The sequence below is a fragment of the Papio anubis genome, chromosome 10, assembly GCF_008728515.1.
Source record: "Papio anubis isolate 15944 chromosome 10, Panubis1.0, whole genome shotgun sequence".
Taxonomy (NCBI): Eukaryota; Metazoa; Chordata; class Mammalia; order Primates; family Cercopithecidae; genus Papio; species Papio anubis.
The window spans coordinates 49,753,637-49,778,173 of NC_044985.1; the positions used below are offsets into that span (position 1 = coordinate 49,753,637).

General features: G+C 35.6%; 1 protein-coding gene across 6 annotated transcripts in view; it reads right to left on the reverse strand.

Moving 5' to 3' along the window:
- Positions 1-24,537, reverse strand: part of LOC101002868 (sodium channel protein type 1 subunit alpha) — a 142,042-nt gene that overhangs the window by 35,250 nt on the left and 82,255 nt on the right. Inside the window, exons 12-18 of one of the 6 annotated variants that reach the window (XM_009182363.4) lie at positions 23,393-23,677; positions 22,013-22,393; positions 20,626-20,758; positions 19,564-19,802; positions 17,451-17,624; positions 15,692-16,048; positions 14,044-14,526 (exon numbers count right to left, since the gene is read on the reverse strand). In XM_009182363.4, coding sequence (XP_009180627.1) covers positions 14,044-14,526; positions 15,692-16,048; positions 17,451-17,624; positions 19,564-19,802; positions 20,626-20,758; positions 22,013-22,393; positions 23,393-23,677 — 2,052 coding nt within the window. The remainder of the gene's footprint in view (positions 1-14,043; positions 14,527-15,691; positions 16,049-17,450; positions 17,625-19,563; positions 19,803-20,625; positions 20,759-22,012; positions 22,394-23,392; positions 23,678-24,537) is intronic. The other 5 variants (XM_031651320.1, XM_009182366.4, XM_031651319.1 and 2 more) reach the window with 5 other exon arrangements.

Sequence of the window (24,537 nt, forward strand, 5' to 3'; positions counted from 1 at the left end):
ATTTCACTCCAGCCTTAAGTGGCTGAAGGCTTTAATTTGAGCAGGGAAGTTCCACTTTCATCTAATTTATGCATGATACATGAAAAAATTTGATTGAAATGTTATTTAAAAAGATTGGAAAACTGCCTACACTCTCAGCTACTTGGGAGGCTGAGGCAGGAGAATTGCTTGAACTTATAAGTTTGAGAACAATTTCAGCATTATAGCCGGATCCCATTTCTAAAATAAATAAATACATAAATGAACATTTTTAAAATGTACTGGAAAACCATAATTGAATCAAAATTTGGGGAAATGCATGCCCAAATTTAAAAAGAAGATATCAAATGAAAGAAAAAATATGTGTGGTGAATATAGGGAAAATTATGTGGAATTTAGTATCATGAATTTCAGTGGAAGAAAGGTGATAAAATGAAAAAAGTCTTCAAGATTTAGCAATTTCAGATAAAACAACTTGGCACTAAACTAATGCAAGGAGCCATTATTTTAAAAAGTCTCTTAAAGTTTAGAATTTGTCACCAACACCACTAGTAACTGGGGGGCGAGGGGGTTATACCAAATGAAGAGACAGTATCTTTGTGGGCATTAAAAAAAGTTATTTCAGAGGTTTAATCTATAAACTTGAAGAATAATTGACAGTATGTTGAATGACATGTAAGAATCTCTTCTTTATGTCTGCAAACATGCTTTCTTCATGACAGTCTGTAGTAAACAGAATTCTAAGATGGTCTCCAAAATTTCTGGCCACTGTTGTCATGCCTTGTATATGGGCAGGACCTGTGATTTGCTTCTAGCCAATACAATGTGGCAAAAGTAATGGGATGTCACTCGCATGATCTTGTTACACTGAATCATTTTAGAAAAGTTGTAATATTTTCTTTTTTCTCCAAGAAATAAATAATTAGTAGTTCTGACTTTTTAATGCTAAGTACCAACAACCAGGCTTACAGAAGCAGCAAAATGTGAAAGCTTTGCTACATGAAAACATATACTACCAATCAGGTAAAGTTGACAAATTATACTCAGGTTTTTTACTGGAAGCTCAGAGGGACTGGAATTGAACGTGATCTCAGAAAAGTACAATATTCAGATTGGTAAAGTAGATCTGGATAATATAATTGATTTGGCAAAAAACAGTAGGTTAAAAAAAAACTGGGATACAAAACTCTTGACTTTAAAGCTCTTTAAATTCAACATGGTGCCTCTATGAATATTTTATAACTATACATCATTACAATAAGTATGTATGTTGGTCATTTCATTTGCATATATGCAGAATATGTGCATATATTATCATGTGGTAAAATGAACCATATACGGAGTAAGTAGATGATGTAAATTACTTTATACAGCCAAGCCACATCTGTCATTCACCATTTCTGAACTGACTATTCCAAGAACTTTTAAAACAAGTTATGGCCTCCAGTGGAGCCAACAATCTTATTTTTTCACGCTTCTCCTGGCCCAGGCCACATTAGTGGAAAGAAAGCCACCGATAATAAACTGGAAAGAAACTGAGACCTGGTTTGACCTCTCGCTTTCTGTGTGGCTTTGCTCAAATAATTCTTCCTTTAGCCCATTTTTTTAAATATGTAAAATGAGGAGATGATCTTTAAAGTTCCAGCTTTAATTTTCTATGACTTTGGAGTGTTTTGGAATTTGAAATGATACATTTGGAAAGTCTTAAAGCAAAGAGAGATGTGATGTGAGGACTGAAGAGAAGGTGATGAGGGAGCAGATCTGGACTCTGGAGGAGAAAAGGATCAGGAAACTCAGAGTGGGTGTGGCTGTTGGGCCTGCACAGGCTGGGTAACATGCTGGGACTGTGGCTAGAAAAGTCCTGTGATCAGCCTGGGCAGCATAGTGAGATCCTGCTGTCCCTACTAAAAAAAAAAAGAAAAAAAATGGTGTTTTAAATTTATTATTTATTTATTTATTTATTTATTTATTTATTTATTTATTTATTTTTGATACGGTGTTTCACTCTTGTTGCCCAGGCTGGAGTGCAGTGGTGCAATCTCAGCTCACTGCGACCTCTGCCTCCCAGGCTCAAGCGATTCCCCTGCCTCAGCCTCCCAAGTAGCTGGGATTATAGGCACCTGCCACCACGCCTGGCTAATTATTTATATTTTTACTAGAGACAGGGTTTCACCATGTTGGCAAGGCTTGTCTCGAACTCCTGACCTCAGGTGACCCACCCACCTCAGCCTCCCAAAGTGCTGGGATTACAGCGTAAGATACCGCGCCTGGTCAAAATTTTTTTTAAATAGCTGGATGTGGTGGTGCATGCCTGTAGTCTTAGCTACTTTGGAGGCTGAGGTGGGAGGATGGCTTGAACCCAGGAGGTTGAGGCTGCAGTGAGCTATAGTTGCGCCGCTGCACTCCAGCGTGGATGACAGTGAGGCCCTGTCTCAAAAAACAAACAAACAAATAAATAAATAAAAAGAAAAATCCTCTGATCATCTCTGACCAAGGAGAAGTAAATAGCTATTCCCATCTTAGAAAGAAAGAAACCATCCACATATAGCTGGGCTCTTAATTTCACTATTGGCTGTACACGAAATATTCAATTACTAAACATTTATTGAAAGGTACCATGTTCTGAGATTTGTAAGTATCTATCTCATGGGTCTCCTTCATCAGCATAATGCATTATTTACATGGGTTTTTGTTTTGTTTTCCTTTTTATGTGTTGCTTTTGTTTCTTCTTTTTTATTGGCCAAATTGAAAAGTAGAAAGTACACTACTGTTGTTTTGATATTAATTTATTTGATAACAATTAGGAGTAATATTTCTAAAGGTTTGTCTTCCAATTATATTTTTTTGTGACTTGTCTCTTTTGACTCTTATTTGTTCATTTATTTATTTGAGACAGGTCTCGTTCCGTCACCCAGACTGGAGTGCAGTGATGCAATCACAGCTCACTGCAGCCTCGACCTCCCAGGTTCAAGCAATTCTCCTGCCTCAGCCTCCCAAGTGACTGGGACTACAGGTGATGTCACCACACCCGGCTAATTTTTGTATTTTTTGTAGAGACAGCATCTGATCCTCAGGCTGGTGTTGAACTCTGGAGCTCAAGCAATTCACCCACCTTGGCCTCCCAAAGTGTTGTGACTACAGGACTGAGCCACGGTGCCTGGTCTTTTGCCTATTTTTCTATTGGAGTGTTAGTATTCTTCTTTGATTGCAATTGCTCTTTACACATAGAAAATCATTTGAGTTTTCCTAACAAGTATTATTTGCCAAATGTATTAGTTTTCTATGTCTGTGTAAGAAATAAGCATGCACCCAGCATCTTAGAACAACATACATTCACCATCTCACGGTTTCTATAGGTCAGAAGTCTGGCACTGCCTAGTTGGATTCTTTGCTCAGGGTCTCATTGGGATGATGTCAAGGTGTTGGCTGGAAGTCCAGTTCTTTTCTAGGGCTCAGCATCTTCTTCCAAGTTTACTGTCATTTGCAGAGTTCATTTCTCATAATTATAAGACTGGGCTTCCTACTTTCCTGTCAGTTCATGGCCAAGAACCACTCTCAGCAACTAGAGGCCACCCATAGTCCCTGGCCACATGGCTGCTGTATGCAGTTTACAATATGAGTGTTTGCTTTTTTCTGGGCCAGGCAGAGCATATCTTTTCAGCTTCCTCTATGTGATAGCAGGAGAAATCACTCTGCATTTAAAGAGTTTGCCTGATTAGGTCAGGCCCACCCAGCATCATCCCCTTTTTTGCCATAAATGTAATGTAGTTACAGGGTGATACCATATCCACAGGTTGCAACCACACTCATGGAGTGTGGATTGTACAAGGGCAAGTGTCATTGAGGTCATCTTAGATTCTGCCTGATATACCGAAGTTTGTGTGTCTTACTGATTTTTTTTTTCCTAAGAACCATAACTGTTATACCAATATTGTCTGCTACATTGATAATTCACTATTTTTTCTCTTTATGTATATCTTCTTCCTTTTTTGTTCCTTTTCTGATTTCTCAAAGGTATTTGTTAGGTTCTTTCATTCCTTCTTAATCATATTGGTAATATTAAGACATTCAATGACTACTTGGTCTTCTTCCACAAATTTTGACATAAAATGTTCTTATTTTTGAAACTGTTATTTAGGTATTTTATTACTCTTTTATTCAATATTTGTTTAGGAGGAAATTTCTTAATTTTCAAATGGTTGGAATGCTTTCTATCAATTTATTATTAATTTCAGGCTTAACTGCATTGTGACTGGACAACCCTATATGCCAGCTATTTTAAATGTATTGAGCTTTACTTTGAGCCCTAGTATATGATTAGTTTATAGAAATATCCCATGAACCCTTGAAAATAAGAATTTTCTGTAAATATGTTTTTTGAGATAATATATAGTCATAATATATTTACTTTTGTTATTAATATTATTCAAATTCTAAATGTCATCTATTTTAAAAAATATTTTATCATAGGCTAAAAAAGTTGTATTAAAACCTTCATAATCAGTACATTTGTATGAATATATTCTTTTAATGGTTGAGATAAAAGATGAAGTGGTCCAATTCTTTATTTGTTTGGGATAGTGACACTATTATTATTAAATACTCAAAAAGGGAAGGAAAAGATCTTCACATGTGTAGGAAGAGTCCCCCTCTATGTTAGCACATAAAATACGAATTCAGATAAAATACTAAAGAAATTTTGTAACAGCAAAACTAAAATGTTCTCAAATAAGTATTTTTATAGATTTAAAAATCAATAAGGCCAATTAATTTTTCCTTTTTTGTTCTTAGATTGAAATTTATTTCATTTTGAAATTCACTATTCACTAATAAAGCAATTGGTTCTGTTTTTGAGATTAATGGAATATTTCTTAAAATCCATTTTAATATTTATTAAACCATGAATCAACCTTAAATTTTACCAATTTCAAAATAGGCTAGTTCATTTGAGAATCTGTGTATTTTCACACATGAATCTTAATAGCTAAATTATATAGCTAAATCTTAATAGCTAAATTATTAAGACAGAATGCAGAGACCACATTGTATATGAAGCATCCACTTTGCCTTGTACACAAGGGCATTCAATAACCACTTAATAACTACAACCCTGATGGTAAGAGCATTTTTCCTCCTCAGTGGATTTATGCAAATTTCTTGCTTTTTAAAATATGCTCTTTACTCTAGTAAATGATTTGACCTTGAGGGTAAGGCAAAACAAAGAAAACACTGTTCAATATTCTCTGAGAGTAAGTGATTAAATGCTTTTTTTCTTGTTCTCTGACTTGATCCTACAATGTTTATGTTTTTATTTTTAAACTTGGTTTGTTATAGGGAGCTTATTTATAGAGTTTAGTAGGAGTTTATAATACTCCTACTAAATTTATAATAAGTAATATAATTAAATCTGGAATTTAAGGGTATAAAGTATACTTAATATGTGGTCATATGATGTATATATATTTGTATATACATATATGTATATACAAATATATATACATCATATGACCACATATGTAAACACACACACACATATATTTAAATGTAATATATAAAGAATATTACCCAAAGTACTTATTTTTAAAACTGGACAGGTACTATTTTAATGCTGGGTATTTTACTATTGTGACATATACATCTCCTAAGTCATGCTTAAATGAGGTTCTCTACAACCTCAGAAATATTAGTATTAATATTTCATTGTGTACATTGTGCACCAGTAAATATTTCTATTGTACACTATGCATATTAAAAATTAAAATGACCCCTATTAAAGACTCTCAACAAAGGAACAATATCATATCAATGGAAAAGACACTGTGATGAGACTCAACATTTCCACAGGGCAGCTAGAAAACTCAAATATTAACTCATTAATTCCCACATTATTCCCAGTTGATTTCTTCATCAAGCTGTATGTTGAAAGGACAGTCTTCAGTGGATTATTCATATTTACAAAATGTTAATTGTTTCCATTCTTTAGTCAAACATTTGTCCATTATAAAAGTAAAGGTGGAAGAATATGACTCTAATATACTACTCTGAATTTTGCTTTCGATATGTCACACAAAAACTTTTGTATCAATGATTAAATATAAGGGAACAAAAGCAACATATTTCAGACATATTGAGTCAATAGAAAATCATGGTAATACAAAAAAATTGGAAAGAAAAAAAATTCTGAAAAATTGCATTTATAATCCCCAAGCTAGAAACCAAAATGCAAATCAAATGTGTAATTTTCATTGTTAAATTCATTTTGCCAAATTGAGCACAGAGTTTCTATAATGTTATTTTGACATTGATTTTTAATGTTAAATTATAACATACTTAATAAGTGTCTACTGGGCAAATAAACTATATATCTATATAATGAAAGAGTTGAAAGTACCGCTATTCTGAGGATCAGAGAAACTTGAGTTTGAATCACAATCACTGGTTTTATGGACTCTAATCAATTATCCCAACCTCCTTAGGCTTTAGGTTTCTAATTTGTAAAATGGTTCTTACTTCACATCCTTGTTATAAGGACTGAACAAGATAACACATGAATATTGTTTGGCGTGTACTTATTTGATAAATGTAACAATTTCCATCACAGTATTGTATTGTTTGTAATAGGTGTGATTATTGATTTTTGACTACCAAAAATGTGCCAGGCATCAAAACTAGGACTTGAAAAATAAGATAGTGAACATACTAGACTCAGTATCTGCCCTCATCGGTTCACAATCAAATGGAAGATACAGAGAAGCAATCGCCACACACTGTGATAGGAGTAGTATAGAGTATATTGAGATCACCACCTCGCTCAGTCTAGGAAGGACAGGGTAGAATAAAGCGACATTTGGGATAAGAAGGATGTGGTGGGTAAGGATGAGTCAGGTGAAGCAGGATGGAGTAAGAGAGCATTCCTGTCAGAGAGAAAAGGTACAAAGATGAGAACTGATAAAGCATGGGGAATTCCATTGAATGAAAGATTAGTATAGCTGGGTGGGGAAGTGTGAGGTGTACTATTCTATGATAATGAAGGGGTCAGCTGTGGTCAGTTTTGCAGGGACTTGTAGCCATGTTAAGTAGTATAGACTCCATGCTGTGAGCAATGGGCAACTCCTGAAAGGTTAGAGAGGACAGAACTGTTACGGGATTTGCATTTTAGAAAGACCATCTATTGTTTTGTCAAGACTACGCTAGTGAGGGGAGACCCGTTTGGAGGCTGTAGCAGTAAAACTGGAAGATGATGGAGGTCTGACACTGGGTAAAAGCCGTGGGGATGCAGAGAGGTGGACAAAGATACGCAGCCTTGGCAGTCCCTAGTGATCAATTAGAAGTAATGGAGAAGGACCTTGGGTTCCATGGATAGTACTCTTCACAGAGAGTAGTTGCCATCTCTTAGAGACTATGTGCTTAGGTTGGGGATTGTCATATGTTCCTTAACCCATATAAGGTAAGATAAAAGTATTAAATGGGAAAATATCAGCAAAGCAGCAAGTATATTTAAAAATGTATATATCGGTGATATAATTGGGGGAAAAAATGGAAATCTAGAAGTAACTGCCCATCATCTATTTATTCATTCATTTAATAAATATGTTGTATGTGCTGTGGACTTAAGGGAAGACAGGGTTAGTGTTTTTCCTGTTCTCAAGACCTCATAAGCTAATGATGCATCATAGAAGTTCTTCCTAATGATTTGGAAGACTCTTCCAGCAGCTTTAAACTCAGAAGGGGATGCTCCTTAAGCACAACTATCACACTCTGGGAGACTAAGTGCTCTGTAAGTAGAGTTAGACCTCCACAGATCAGTGTGGAATGCAGAAGCAGATCAGCCTAAAGTGCAGGCCAGCACCAGCGGAACAGGACCTTTCAGGACTAAGCGGGAGGGCTCTGAAACACTCCAGACTATGCTGTTAACCTGTGCCCAATATGCAGTGATTGGAAGTTAACACCAAATCTATAGTTGACACCTGTACCTAGTTCTTCAACAAATAGTATTATTTATTTCAGAACTATCCCAAAGAAAGTACATTTTGAGACACTATTAAGATTTAGTGTAGTGGTTAAGAGTGTGACTCTGAAACAGACTGCCTGGATTCTAGTCCAGGACCAACCACTTACTATTTGTGTAACTTTGGCAAGTTTTCCTTTGTTGAAAATATGTTTATTTTTCTCATCTTAAGGCTGGAATGACAGTGTGTCTTATGGCATGAAGACTGAATGAGACAATATATGCCCTCCAATAGTACTTTGTCCATGGTAAACATTTAACAATAGCTGTTATTAACATAACCTGAATTACAAGGACCTCACTGACATTTTTACTCATTATTCTAGAGCTCACTCATCACAAAAACAAGTATATTTCTTTTATAATTACTTTAGTAATATGCCATTTTTGTTCCCAAAAGTATAACTTTAATAACTTATTTAAAAATTTTTATTTAAATGGAATTACAGTAGTAATTTTCTTGACATCGCCTTACACTTTTGAACCTTTTTAACTTCCAAATAGCTTTTAGAGCTTCACAACATTTCTATAAGCATCATAGGACAGATACCTCATTTAATAAATTAGGAAACGGGGTAATATAGATTTAGCGATTTGCTTATAGTAAAGGCTTATAGGCTCTTTATCTAGTATTCATATAAATCAACCAAAACTCAAAAAATTATTGGGCAACTGTTATGTACCCAGCATTGTGGTAGGTGCTTCAGAGGATAAAAATGTTATAAAATACTATCCATAACCAAAATAAATTTACTTTCTATTTGGGGAGAGGAGATTTTGTATTGTCTTTTGCATACTCTTGGCAGTTTTGCCCAGCCTTCAAAGCTCTCTCAGATCTTTCCAAGTCAACATTCTTTATTATTAATGTTCAATAAAAATTCATATTTCTAGCTTATCATTATTCCTACTATGGCATGAGTCAAGAAATTTTCTGAGGTTTAAGAAAACAATTCCTCAAATTACTTGAATGTACTTTGAAGGTTGAAGTCTCTTAGGACTTAAAGAGAAGATGAAATGTGACTCATGCTATTCCCTTTCTTCTTTTGGAGACCAATAGGAGGAAGGTGTAGGAAAAACAGCCCTTAGTTTGCTCTGGAATGGAGGATACTTAGGTGTGACTTCACCACAGATGTGAGAGGCAAAAAAAATACGAGGTTCCAGCTCAGCACATCTCTTCATACCAGTCTATTCTTGCTTCCTGGAAACCGAGACTCCTTACCTACATCTCATCCTCAGCTCCTGTGATTTATGCCCCAGGAATTCCAAACTACTAATTGTCTCCAAATACACCCTCTGGCTTCCTGTCTTTAGGTTTCTGCATGTTTATATTTCCTGATTGGAATGCCCCTTAGAAAAGTAATTTTCTTAAATATTTTAAGGAGCTTACCATATCAAGAATGTAATCAAAACAATTTAAAAATATACAGAAAATATAAAATGTATCACCATTCCCAGATAAACTTATAAAACAATTTGTTACAGAGAGCAAAAGGCAAACAACAAAAAAAGACAAATAGTGGAATATGTTATTAGTAGTAATTCTTGTAAGAAAACTTACCTGGAACAGTGTGGCATGCAACTGGTAATACAAATAATGATGATTTATCAAATATTCTATATTAGGCACGGTGCTAAGTACTTCACATTTATTATCTCATTGAATACTCTGCCCCAAAAATGCAGTCAGTAACATATGCACGTTTTTGAGATGAGGAAACTGATTATTAGATAGGTAAAGTCACACAGTAAGCAGCTAATATGAAATTATATAACCCAGTATCTGGCTCCAGAGTATAACCATTTACCAACTTTATAACTGTGGCCTCACATGTCTAAAAACAAATGTTCAGTATATGAATAATAAACAGTGGGCACTTGTAATTTTATCACAAAGCATTAATATAATTTTGGAGGTATTATAATGATGCATTGCAGATAAGTCATTACTGGAATTCAGGAATGGAAACAATAACATGTTCAAATGAAACTAGTCAAACAGAAGCCACGGAAGGTAACATTTTTGCATTAGTAACATATGTCTCAATATGAAAATTCATACTTAAAGGTTGAAAGTCACACACACACAGATGCTCCTCCTTACGATAGGGCAAACTCATGACAAACCCATTATAAAGTTGAATCATTAATTCAAACCATTGTAAGTCAGGGTCCAACTGTAAATACACACACACACACACACACACACACAGACAGAGAGAGAGAGAGAGAGAGAGAGAGAGAGAGACAGAGAGAGAGAGAAAATCATGCCTTATAGCTTATTAGTATACTCCATTATCTAATCTCCCTGGCATATGATAACTGCTAAATAAATGAAAATAGGCAAAAAGAATAAAGGCTAAAGCAAAAAGAACCAAAATGATGAGATTAATGTACTACAGGCAGCATTCCTAATGTAGAACAAAGACTTCATCTATTGGGGCATCTGCTGTCAGCTTAATTCCTCTAAAAGCAGAATATCTCATAATTTGTGCCTTACTTTGATGAACAGAATACAGTATGAGACTGATGAAGCAATGAGGGCAAACAATATTGTATGGGTTTATTTCTGACCAAGAAGAAAGGAATTGTGAAGTAAAAGTGCCAGGAAATTTGATACAATATGGTAATCTGTAGAAGAACATAAAAAGAAAGCCAGATTCAAAAATGAATAAAAGAAATTGAAATGTATCATTAGGGGATAAATAGAAGTTTCAGTATTTAATTACAAAATTTCATCTGGATGAGATACAACTGCATTTCAACAGCAATTCATGTGGAAAAGATGAGAGATTATCACTTTCTTAGAAGGCTGGTGTAAAGTGACAAGGTAACATGGCTAACAAAAACAAAAACAACAAAACCTAACTCAAGTGAATCTTGAATCAAGAGAAAAATTTGGTCCAAAATAATTGGAATTAAAATGACAATCTCAAGTATGCCCTAATCAGAGAAAGTATTTATGAGAGCCCTTCAAAATGGTTTTATTAACAAGAGTTGAACGAGCTGGAAAAGTTTGATCTGAGTGTCTACTTTGTATCAAACATGTTTAAGTAGGTCACCACATAAAAGGAGAGACATGCACGCATATAAGTAGCTATCCTAAAATATGATAGTACTTTGTAAGATGCATGAGTCAAGAAAATGCATTATTTATTACTATGCTCTATGCCTTGTATCTCTGGGAACCAAAAAAGAAAGCAATCTGTTCTGCCTAGGGTTGGGAAGGCTTCATTACCACTGCCTTCAAAAAGCTGAAACAGTGTTTCTGAAGCTTAAGAACTCCTGAACTTCAGACACTATGCCCATGAACCAAGTGGGTGCATTCTAATTAGACAAGCAACACATTAAAGTTCAGCACAGGCGGCAAAAGCTTCATTTACCAGGACTTCTCCCTATGACATGCAATGTGCTCTAACGTTATTCTATTCTATTTCATTGACTGGGTGCAGTAGCTCACACCTGTATTCCCAGCACTTTGGGAGGCCGACATGGGCGGATCACTATTTCATTAAAAAAAAAAAAAAACCCTGGCCTATTAAAGGGATTTCTCAAGTCTAACTAAACTATGACTCACAATTTGAGAAGCACCACATTAAATTATCTCTAAAGCTTCTATTACCCTAACATTTAAAATTTCAAGTAACTCAATGTTCCAAGATATAAAATGCCATGAAGTAGAAAGAAACAGAACTACCCCTGGTGCTTCAGTGGATAGTTGCTTTACAAAAAGGTTAGTGTTTCCTTTAGCCTTGATCAATATACAACAACAGTAAGAGTATGAATCATGTCAAATTTTTACAGAAAATGTATATCTTATGGATGGTCTTTGTAATAAAATAGTGTTTTTCCTTTTTAATATAACAGATAGCATATGGTAGCCATTAGTCTTCATCAAATGCTAAATATAGGTCTAAAGATTCAAGACAAAGGAAACCAGACTAGGCTATTACTAAATTTATTTTAACAGAAGTTCAGAATCAATTTTATAAATACAAAGACAACAATTTTTCCAAAAATTGGCCCTCATCTGATTCCTTAGGAAAACTCAAATAAACAAAGTCTGAACTGACATAACATCAAAATTAAAAATTCTGTAAAAAAAGTCCACAATATTGATAAAAACAGTCTATTTTTTTTGTACTGAATCTATTTCCATAGACATAGAAATGTGACAGGATCTATCTACTATTACGCCTCTACACTATATTTCTTTCCCTTCTCTCATCTCACAAACCTGAACTAACTAAGCAACTCTAATGCTAGGGTCAAGGCAACTGCTTCCAGCTCCAATATTAGCCCCATACTCCTAAAAGTGGAGGATGACCTAGATTATTCAGAGACTCATTATACATACTTGAAGCGTCTTTCAAGGGATATAGTCAATAAATCAAAAGAATGTCACATACCTGTGGTATCTTCCATGGACAACCATCAAAATGCAATGGACATGGTGATATCTAATAGAATTGTATCTCTAATAAAATGTCTTTAATGTATTCAATCCTTTAAAATATTTAGACTATACAGCCTGAAAGGTGGGCACCCTGCTGTTTTTGAGATTTCCAAATACTAAATGGGAAGTAAAGGTGCTTTGTCCTAGACTTCTTGTTAATTATCTTATATGTCCGTTAGACTTTTAACTTAATATTTTAAAGTAGGTTGCTATGGATTAAGTTTTGTCTCCACAAAATTCATATGCTGGAGCTCTAACCCTCAATATGACTGTATTTGAGGATAGGGCCTGTAAGGTGGTGATAAAGGTTAAATGAGGTCATACAGGCTGGACTTTATTCTGATAGGGCTGGTGCACTTGTAAGAAGAAGAATAAACACCAGAGTTCTCTCTGTTTCCATGTACATGCATTGAGGACAGGCCATGTGAGGACACAGCAAGGAGGTGTCTGTCTGCAACCCAAGGAGTGAGCCCTCACTAGACATTGACCCTGCTGGTATCTTGGTCTTGGACTTTCCAATTTCTGGACTGTGAGAAAATAAATTTTGGTTGTTTAAGCCACCCAGTTATGGTATAGTGCTATGGCAGTCCAAACAGGCTAATGCATAGGGCAGTGTAATTTTAGTTGAAGAAGCTACAAGAATATTTCTTGTTGCTAAGTTCTCTTCAATGTACATGAGCCAATGTGATACAACAAACAATAAACAGAACTTGTAAATAAGGGCTCTAAGTTCAACTCTTGGCACTCCCCTCACTAGTTATGGGACGTAATGCTCCCTGAGCTAATTTTCTTGTCTGAAAAGTTAACATAATAACACATTTCTTTCCAGGTTATTGTAAGTATTAAATCTGATGATGTTTGTCTATTTGTTGGATCGTTCATTCATTCATCTAACAAATATCCATTACTAAGGATGAGAAAACTCACACATATACTATATTACCCTTTAATTTTTCAATCATTAGCTTGAGTTAAATCTTTTGTTCTTCAGTGAAATAAAATTTTACATGATGTCAAAAAATCTATATGGAAAATATGTAATAAGAAATACAGGCAATATAATACATGTACTGTAAATGTTCCTCAACTTACAATGAGGTTAGCTCCTGATAAACTCATTGTGAGTTGAAAATATTGTACATCAAAACTCATTTAATACATCTAATTACCAAACTTTATAACTTACCCTAGTCTACTTTAAACATGCTCAGAACATTTAGATTAGCCTACAGTTGGGCAAGATCATCTAAAGAAAAGCACAATTTATAATAAACTGTTGGATACCTTATGTAATTTACTGAATACAGTATACTGTATGGTGAATATTGGTTGTTTATCTTTGTAATCACATGGTTGACTGGGAGCTGCAGCCTGCTGCCACTGCCCAACATAATGAGGGTATCTTGTACCACAAATTGCTAGCCTGGGAAAAGATCAAAATTCAAAATTTGAAGCATGGTTTCTAGTGAATGGATATTGCTTTTGTATTATCATAAAGTAAAAAATCTTAAGTCAAAACATCATTAAATTGAGGATCATCTGTATGTGTGTATATGTATATATGTATATGTATTCATACCTTCACACACCTATAGAATCTTACCTCTTTGCTTTCTTCCAGATCCGATTCACTACTAAAGTCTTCCGTGTTTAAATTTTCAAAGTCAGATTCTCCTACAGCAATTGGTACAGTCACAGTAAGACTGGGATTGTTTATGAATGACATGTAATCACTTTCATCAATAATGTACTTTTCAACACTGCTGCCAGTTCCTATACCGCTTGTAGTTCCATTTACATCTTTAAGATAGTCAAGATCTTTCCCAATTTCTGTTGTATGATTGGACATACAACTGTCTTTCTTGTTGTTTAGATCATCAAGTGGTTTAATTTCATCTAAAATCTTTTGTTTCCTAATGAAGGACTGTTGAATAAATTCATATATTTTTCTTTTCACATAAGCTACTCCTTTGTGCATCCTATCCACAGCAATTTGGAGATTGTTCATTTCATTATCATCATCAGTGGCTGCAAGGTTGTCTGCACTAAATGAGCTCAGAAGCAAGGCCAGAAAGAGATTCAGGACCTTTAAAACAACAAAAACATGATTATAATTTTACACCGATGTAGGGAAGAGCAGATTACAATCACTTATTCTTTTAAGTGTGGAAGAAACTCTAAGTTCTAAAACTTGATGAGAAGGAAACACCACAGCATAGTGATTAGAAGATGGGTGATCTGAATTTGTGACTGGCTCAATAGCACATCCCTGGACAAAGACATGATTTCCATTGCTCTCAAGTTCTCCCATTTGTAAAGTGAAATTGAATGAGCTAATCTAAGGGTTTGCTAACTCTAAAATTTATGAGTAAAAGAAGACAGGTTTATATAGGTACTACACAAGAATTCTTAAAAATCACTAATGTTTCCAATTATGCATGTAAATACATTCTATAATTTTTTGATAAACAAAGATATTAAATTGGATGTTAATTGAAAAATAACCATTATGACTCAGAATGAAGATCAGGAGCTTAACATAGGCATTGACACTTGTTTTCTTAATCTATTATATTTCTCATCATTCATTGTTGACTAAGTAGAGATGTTTATGAATAATCTCTCATATTTCCATGAGACTGGCACATGAATGTACATACTTTTAGAATATTTTATATATTTCTATACTATAAACAGTAACACTCCAAATTTAAGAGAGAGAAAGATTGATCAGTTATTCTATTAGGGTAATTTCAGGAGTCATTAGCTATTCGAGAACTGACAAACTCAGGTTGGCTAGTGCATCTGCCATATGACATAGAGTGATTGAATATCATATGCTACAATGAGGCAAAGAAACGGCACAATCATTACGAACACTTAAAGACACCACTTTTTAGTCCTGATCTGGATGGTAATTTTGCTCTTTCTCTCTCCACCTCTTTTAGACTTCTGTCTTCCTTGGCTCTGAATTTATAAAATGGTCCCAGCACATCCTTTTAGACTTGTCTTCAATATGATACTCTACTGTAATTCACATAAAAATGTGATGAAGTGACTGACGAAATAGAATTTGGTATAAAAAATGTAGGGGCACTGCTATATTGCTGTGTTGTTAAAGTGATAATATATCCAAGGTAACGAACTTTTAAACTAATAATCATAGTTTGTTTTTCTTTTTGACAGAACGGTCACCATTCCATTATACTCTTAATGTATTTCTGAAATGCGTATCTTAAGTGGGTACATACCACTAGGTTTCCAATCACCATGACCATCATGAAGACAGTAAGGCACATGGCTTGACCAGCAACCTCCATACAATCCCACATGGTCTCTATCCACTCCCCACACAGCACGCGGAACACAATCAGGAAGGAGTGGAAGAAGTCATTCATGTGCCAGCGTGGGAGTTGACAATCACTGGCGATCTTGCAGACACAATCTTTGTAGCTTTTACCAAAGAGCTGCATGCCAACCACGGCAAAAATGAAGACGATGATGGCCAACACAAGGGTTAAATTTCCCAGAGCCCCCACGGAATTGCCAATAATCTTTATTAGCATATTTAACGTTGGCCAAGATTTTGCCAACTTGAAAACTCGCAGCTGGAAAATAAAATATTAATATATATTTGTATGATTCTTAAAAGCATTATATGTATTGAGCTTTACCTAGAAATGGTAATTAGAATTCAATATCTTACAATATCTGATCTGCCCTAACTCTCTCAGGCTCATGGCTAATTTTTGGACTCCCTAGGAAAAGCTGCATTTTCCATATTTTGACCATGTAGATCATTTTCTCTGACAGTGAATTATTTTTCTTTCCTTTTCTTTTTTTTTTCTTTTGTCACCCAGGCGGGAGTGCAGAGAAGTGATCTCAGCTCACTGCAACCTCCGCCTCCCAGGTAAAAGTGATCCTCCTGCCCCAACCTCCCAAGTAGCTGGGACTACAGGCACGTGCCACCACACCTGGTTAAATATATACATATATACACGTATATGTGTGTGTGTATATATACACGTATATATGCATATATACGTGTATATATGTATATATTTACATATATACGTGTATATATGTATATATTTACATATATACTAGAGACGGAGTTTCACCATGTTGGCCAGGCTGGTCTCGAACTCCTGGCCTCAAGTGATCCACCTGCCTCAGTTTCCCAAAGTGCTAGGATTACAGGCGTGAGCCACCAAGCCAGGCCTCTTATAGTGAATTTTTAATGAGTACTTGGAATCCAACTCTTCTTAATATGTTTTATAAAGGTGGTTCTAAGGCTGGACATTATAATATTAACATCTGAATCTGAAATATCTGCTGAAAGATATTAATTTGCCAATAGTGTGCAAAGTAACATCATACTGAGCCCTGATATAAGTAGAGAAAAATGTTCATTATTCATTAATGCTCCTTAGGGGTATTCACGTAGCTACATGCACCTGCACTGAAAAACTTGGAATGTTTCCCATGATTCTACAATTATTTTCCTGACTTGTAAGGATATATGTGTAAATTAATGGGCATGTTTAGTAATCCTACAGACTTTCTCTTCTTTGGCTTTTGCAAGATGCATATTTTCCAGAGACAGAATTAGAAAAAGTTTCTGCATGAACATCTTACATCAGATTTTCATCCACTGCTACAAAGGGCTATAAATATTTTCAAGTTACTATTAAAAGGTGATGCATTTTCATTAAAAATATTTCCTTAGGTCTAGAAATATTAACCGTGGTAGTCTCTAGAAGCAGTACTTCATGAAAATAGCAACTGAGTAATACATTAACCTTTACGTAACTATGTTCTTTGAAATAAAGGTTTTCGTAAATAATTGAGAATTTTTTTTCCACATAGGAAAAGTTTTTGACAATGCAAATTTTACAGAAAAACTTAGAATGCTAAGGGTTGTGTGGCAAAAAAAACTATGACATTGCTATGCAAGAACCCTGATGGTTAGAAATGTTTTTGTGCTTTTTTTTTTTTTTTTTTTTTTACCAATCGAAATGAACGGAGAACAGATAATCCTTCCACATTGGCGAGTCCAAGTTCTACCAGGCTAAGCGTCACAATAAAACCATCAAAGATATTCCAGCCTTCTTGGAAATAATAGTAAGGATCCATGGCAATAATTTTCAGAAACATTTCTGCTGTAAAGATCCCAGTGAAAACCTAAGATCAAAACAAAATTACTCTAATTCCACCAGATAATGATAATGTACATGTCATAAGATTTGCCCTTAGAACATAATGCTTATGCTATTTTCCCACAATGATTCTATTACTAACTTAAATTTGTATGGCAATTTGTAGTTGATGAAAGACTCTCATATACATTATTTAATTTTATCCTTGTGGAAACGCTAAATAGATAATGCAGACACAATTATTACTTTACAGATAAGGAAACTAAGGTCTTCAGATGGGTGAAATGACTTGCTTGATATCATGCAGCAAGAAAATGGCAAAACTAGGATATCAGTACAAGTCATCTATTTTTTTTTTTTTCAGACGGAGTGTCACTCTGTCGCCCAGTCTGGAGTGCAGTGGTGCGATCTCGGCTCACTGCAAGCTCCGCCTCCCAGGTTCACACCATTCTCCTGCCTGAGCCTCCTGAGTAGCTGGGACTACAGGCGCCCTCCACCACACCTGGCTAATTTTTTGTATTTTTTAGTAGAGACGGGGTTTCACCGTGTTAGCCAGGGTGGTCTCGATCTCCTGACCTCGTGATCCACCTGCCTCGGCCTCCCAAAGTGCTGGAACTACAGGTGTGAGCCACCGCGCCCGGCTCAAGTCATCTATTTTTAACAGTGCTCTTTCCATTATACCAAACTACCTTTTTCTCCAGACTTCATATAACATAAGTACTGACAACATTTTGCCCATGAGCAGTTTTATTTCTCTATAAGCTTATTCCTATTTCCCTCAAATCAGAGTTATACATTCTTATCTATTACTATACTAGGTGCCTTACTGTTGTCATTCTTTGTTATGCACATGAAAAAATAAATTTACTTTTTTTTTTTTTTTTTTTTTGAGGCGGAGTCTCTGTCGCCCAGGCTGGAGTGCAGTGGCCGCATCTCAGCTCACTGCAAGCTCCGCCTCCCAGGTTCACGCCATTCTCCTGCCTCAGCCTCCCGAGTAGCTGAGACTACAGGCGCCCGCCACTTCGCCCGGCTAGTTTTTTTTTTTGTATTTTTTAGTAGAGACGGGGTTTCACCGTGTTAGCCAGGATGGTCTTGATCTCCTGACCTCTTGATCCGCCCGTCTCGGCCTCCCAAAGTGCTGGGATTACAGGCTTGAGCCACCGTGCCCGGCCAAATTTACTTCTGTAGTATAAATAGTAGAACTTCAAAAATATAACTAATAAAATGTCAGTTGTTATACATGATGTTTCTGTTTTCTACCATCAAAAATCCTAAACTTCAAACCAAATATTATGGAAAATGCGTATATTACTTTAGATAGCTCTTTCCTTCAGCAAATAAAAGCTAATATTCCTAAGTTGACTGGCAAACATTTTAATAATTTATGTTTTTGAAGCACAAAAAGGAAAAATTAAGTGGCAACCTTCACCAAAAATGACCTTCATAATCATATAATACACAAAATGTACTGGAGGTTTTAAATAGTTCATGGTTTTGATATGGAATAGATGGATAAACAATACATGTACTACTTAGATCCTGGAAGAATAAAAGCTGGAGACATTTTTGAGTTGTTAAATTATTTCTTGCAATGATGATGACTAAGAAGGATAAAAGAGATCCACAATTTTATTTTAACCTTCTACAGTAAGGGAAATTGTAATAATATCTCAAAAAGTGTGTTCTTAAACTATGAGCTACTTCTGGATCTTGAAAAGTTATAAATATTGCTGTTGACTTTTCAAGTAGTGCTGTAGGCCTATACCTTTTTCAGTTTTTGTGAGCACATTAAGGTCATTATTTTTGGCAAAAAGTGGAGTATAGCCAGTTAGATATAATTAGCATTTTGCGGGGGCCAGGAAGCATGAAGGGTGGTTGAAAGACTGCTATACACAATTAAATGTAAACAGTTTCTCAAGCAGAAAATTTGAAGACTAAACACATTTACCTTCCAATATGCTTACCAAATTTCCTACTGTAAGCACATTATTGAAATGGTCCGTCATTGGATAGTGCTCCATGGCCATGAAAAGGGTATTTAAGACAATACAGATGGTGATGGCCAGGTCAACAAATGGGTCCATCACGACCAGGTTGACAACATGTTTCACTTTTAACCAATATGGAGAACAGTCCCAGATTAAGAATATGTTGGAAAATTTATACCAACAGGGTGGGCATTTCTGCCTGGATTCTTCAAGTTCTAGATTAAAAAAAAAATGAGAACCACCAAAAGGTATATTTTATACACACGCATTTATTTTATATCCACTAAACTTATTTTCAGTAATCAGCACATTTTTGTTACAGAGGCAACCTTTTTTGTACTTCTTAAAAAAAATTACAGAGTTTACTCTAAACCTCCCAAGGATATTTCATTAGACACACACATAGAGCCCAGGTAACAATGGGTAGTTTTTTGTCTTATGCACTGACATTGTGGCTCAGTGCTTGGCCTCAAGTGATGCGAGTGGTCTTTCATGTGAAGTCTCAATGGGAACATGGTTTAGGGTGGTGTAGATACTGTGTGCAGCCCTATGTGAATGACTCTACATTGTCAACCTCAGACTATGAGAGCTAGAATAGGGATTGATGTGACCCAAGAATCATCATTTTAACTTGTTTTTATTTGGTGAAAATGACCTGCTCTTCCTCTACAATCTTGAGAGTACTTAGGATGAGGCTGAAAAGGGTTGTACTGCTGAAGTCTTAAACTAATGGAACAAAAAGAGGGTCACTGTGACTAATGAGATTAGAAACCCCTAACAGAAATGCTTTATTCTGCATTTTCAAAGAGTTGCCACACAGTTAGGAAAACATTCTTAGTCCTAATATCACTGAGTTTAAAATAAATTGTTAAGGCTTCTAGAATATCTGAGTAGATATAACAGATAACAGTTCTTGAATTAGACTTATTGTCTTTTCCTTAGAATGCACTATTTCCAACTCACAAATATATTTATTTGAAATGAGACAATATAAGTTTAGTGAAAATAATTGAAACGAAAATAGAATTTGTTACCAACCTTCTACTGTATTTGTTAGAATGCTGGCTATACTCATTGCTCGTTGCCTTTGGGAAGGATCTTCTAGAAAGTCCATGGAAACATGGAAAGAACTTGACCTTCTCTTTCTCATTTCAGTTTCAGTGGTTGTTCCCTGTAAAAAAAAATGCTAATGCGTTAAATGATTAATTTGAGCAATATGACAAGCAAACAACCAAGTGGTGACACAGTGAATTTCATGAAACACATGCATCATGCACTTTCATATTCAATTGGTGATGGCAGATATTTCTGACTTATTGTATCATTAGCCTGGAATGTTCAAACTGTTAACCATTTAGTCATACAGCAAAAACCAAGATTTTAACTTCCTGATTTCATAATTTTATAAAATATGAAACAATTTTAATATAGTTGATAAAACTCTTAAGAGATATATTTGACAGTTATTACCCTTATTTCTGAACTAATAGTAAAAACCTAGTAACTTAAAAGTCCTACAAGTGATCAAGGCACTTGGTTTTTGAGAAGGTAGCTATTTAATTTTAAGGAAGTATCAATGATTGCAACACACTTAGCTGCCATCTTATTTTCTGGACACAAGATGTAGATGGTCATTGACAACACAAACTCTATGTTGAAAAGAACACACACATGCTGCATGGACAACAGTTTCATCCAGGGTACCAAAGCAATAAGTCATCTAATTCTGACTTAGTCATGCCTCCTCATGCTGATATATTTCCAAGTGAGTAAACAGTCTAAGAAGAGGCAGTATCTGTTTAGAAATTCCTCATCTGGGTGTACATCCACAAACACATAGCATACCTTTGTACACAGACAATTATTTTATCTGTCTGTATTAATAATGTATTTGTGTCTCTTCATTTAGATTAATTTTGAGAAGACCTATATCAGCATTTTTTTAGTAAGAAAAATATGAGTACTAGGAGTATTAAGGTAACAATGAAGCTATCTACTTAAGCACAGTGTTTTTGAAAATCTAAACTAAAGCAGAGATATATTGAAGAATCCATTGGAAAGATTTATTATACACCCTTGACACTTAAACATGGGATCATTCATTTACTTTTATATCAGAGCCTTAGAGGATGTCCTGCTATCTAAATTCAGTGTGGGTATATAGCAAATCCTCCAACTGGAGGCAGTAATTATTGTGTCTAATTAATCCTTAGCACTTTCAGTAAGTAAATGCATTCATGTTTGTGCAGTAGACTGTTAAGGTTTTAAGTTTTAGTTGGTTAGTCTATTAAAGATATTACAAGATGCAGGTGCATTCACAGCGTGACCAACCAGGAATCATTCTCAAGGTTGCCATTTTGTAGAAACACTGGCTGGTGCAGCAATAATGGGCCAGCCATGCCTGAACTATTTAAAACTTCCTTACATTGTCATCAGTAGCTGGCTTATCTATTATCACCTCTGGCAGAAGCTGTCCAACAGGCGATGTAGGAACTGAAGGTCCACCAACCAAGGAAACCACACCATTGCAATCCACAGTGCTGTGCATCTTCCCATTCGCTGGAAACACTGCCAGCATCCGGGATGACCTACTGGTCTGACTCAGGTTGCTGTTGCGTCGCTCTCCATGTCGTCGGGGCACAAACAAGGAATCTCTACGGCTCTCATTATCCTCAAAGGTGCTATGCTCATCATCTGCAAAGTCATTCTCAGATCCCACATCCTTTGCTCGCCCTCTAAAGCTGAAAAGACTTGTTCTGCTATTTCGCCTTGGTGAAAATAGGGAGCCACGGATGCTCAACAAAGACTAGAAGTTTGAAACAGCAAACAAATAAAGCCATATTAATATGGTCCTTTGAATGTGATTTCATTTTGCAAGATTAGGTGGAAGAAGATTTCAGCATTCATGACAGAATATGGCCCATTCCTTTTGACTATCATTCTCACTTTATGTGCGTTCACATTAAATTAAATTACCTTGATAAAAGGTTTCTAGCCCTTGGGATTAAAGAACGAGGAGATAGATTGCAACCTTAACATGTTGAAACACACACACACACACACACACACACACAAACACACACACTCTGAACCACCATTTCTCAAGTTCAAAGGGAAATATCCTCAGAATATGGCAATGGACATGGTAAACATTCAGTGAACACTGGCACCATGACCTTAACAAGACCACCTTGGTTTTCATGGATCTTGTCTTTCAAAAACTTTCAATACTCCTCACGATTTAGTTTACTCCACCTTTCTAAAATCACTTTAATTATTATTTCTTTTTCACCTATAAGGCATCGTATTGTTGGAACTTGAAGTTCATACTTCTGAAATTCAGAGCCATGTGCCTTTTGAACAAGTGTACCATGACTAATATTTTCAGAAGCATGCGTGGTGACTTATAAAGAAGTTGTGAGGAAAAACAACATAAAATCATAAAATAACCTAAGGACATTCCTGATCAACAATCCCCAGTTCCACATTTTTTTTCTTAAAAGTGCTGAGGATCAAAAAGATTAAATGTCATTAGTTGTAGACAAATATCGGCAGACAATATCAGAATGACAATCCAGTTCTCCTGACTGTCAACTTGGTGTTATCTTAACTACACTGAGCTGTAGACTTACATATCTGTGGAGTAAAATTTTCGCATAACTATGTGCAGAAGGGATAGGTTTAAATATAGCACAACAGTGGTCGATTCAGTTGATAAAAATTCCTAAGTCCATTTTCTAATTCTCCCCCTCTCTCCCATGTTTTAATTTTCAACTGTGCATCAGTAAACTCAGCAGTGCCATACCTGGTGCGGGGAAGAGTACCTCTTTTCATACGTCAACCGGTTTCCTTCAATGGAGAAGCGAAAACCTTTCCTCCTGATGCTGTCCTCAGATTCAGATTTATGGAATTCATCCTCATCTTTCTCTTCCCCACCAGACTGCTCTTTCTGTTTTCTTTTCTTCCTCCGATTTCTTCTTTCCTTAGCACTCTTGGAACTCAACTTAGAGGCTTCAGATGAGCTGTCTGAGAGCCTGCCTGCTGCACTGGGCTCTCTGGAATGTTCTGAGGCAGTTGCTGTCGCTGCCTGCTACATTGAAGAGAAATAGTTTTAACATAGCACCTGAAAAGACTGTATCTTTCTCTGAAAGGGTTGAAGTATTTGCATGGCATTTTAAAAATATATTGAGGTGACTGAGGATCATCTCACAGAGAAGATTCTCTGCAAGTATAAGAGGAGATTTTTTTTTTTCCACCTAATGAAGGCTTTCAGAGATAATCTGGTCTTCTCCATGGTAACATTTATTATGTCTGTGTTAATGCCCCACAAACCACATATTCAAAAATATCCATCAGGTATCAACAAGAACACAAATTCGTTACTTTTTGGGATTTGATTTACTTTAAAAATTGCTATTTAATTAGTGTTGTTTTCTTTTCTCTGAAAACGAAACTGAAGTATGGAAGAAAAGCTGATGAACTACTTGAAGTCCTATCTTCAGGCAGGGGAATGGGATAAGGACGTGAGGTCCTTTCTCTAATTATTGAAATTGGATTGTCCAATACCCTCAAAATATCATTAATCATATTATGGACAGTTAATAAAATCCCTTTCTCACCCATCCACAATATCCAGAAAAATGGAGAAGGGAGAATCAATAGTTTCTGCTAAGCAAAATAAGACATCCAGTTTTCCAAAAACTGTCCCCACCATCTTTGAATCGGTACTGGTTCTTAAGGGACATGTGGAAGTGGAATAATACACTGCTTTTTGATTATAGCTTGTACTGGTAGTAAGTTGACACTTTTTAATTATTATCATTGTCCCCAGGGTAACCTTGATAAATTATTTACTCTTGTATATAAATTAATATTTCTGAAACAACTTTCTTCTTTAGTAAAGACATTAAGTTTGTATGCTAAACAGAAAGATGAGAGAGATAGGAGAGG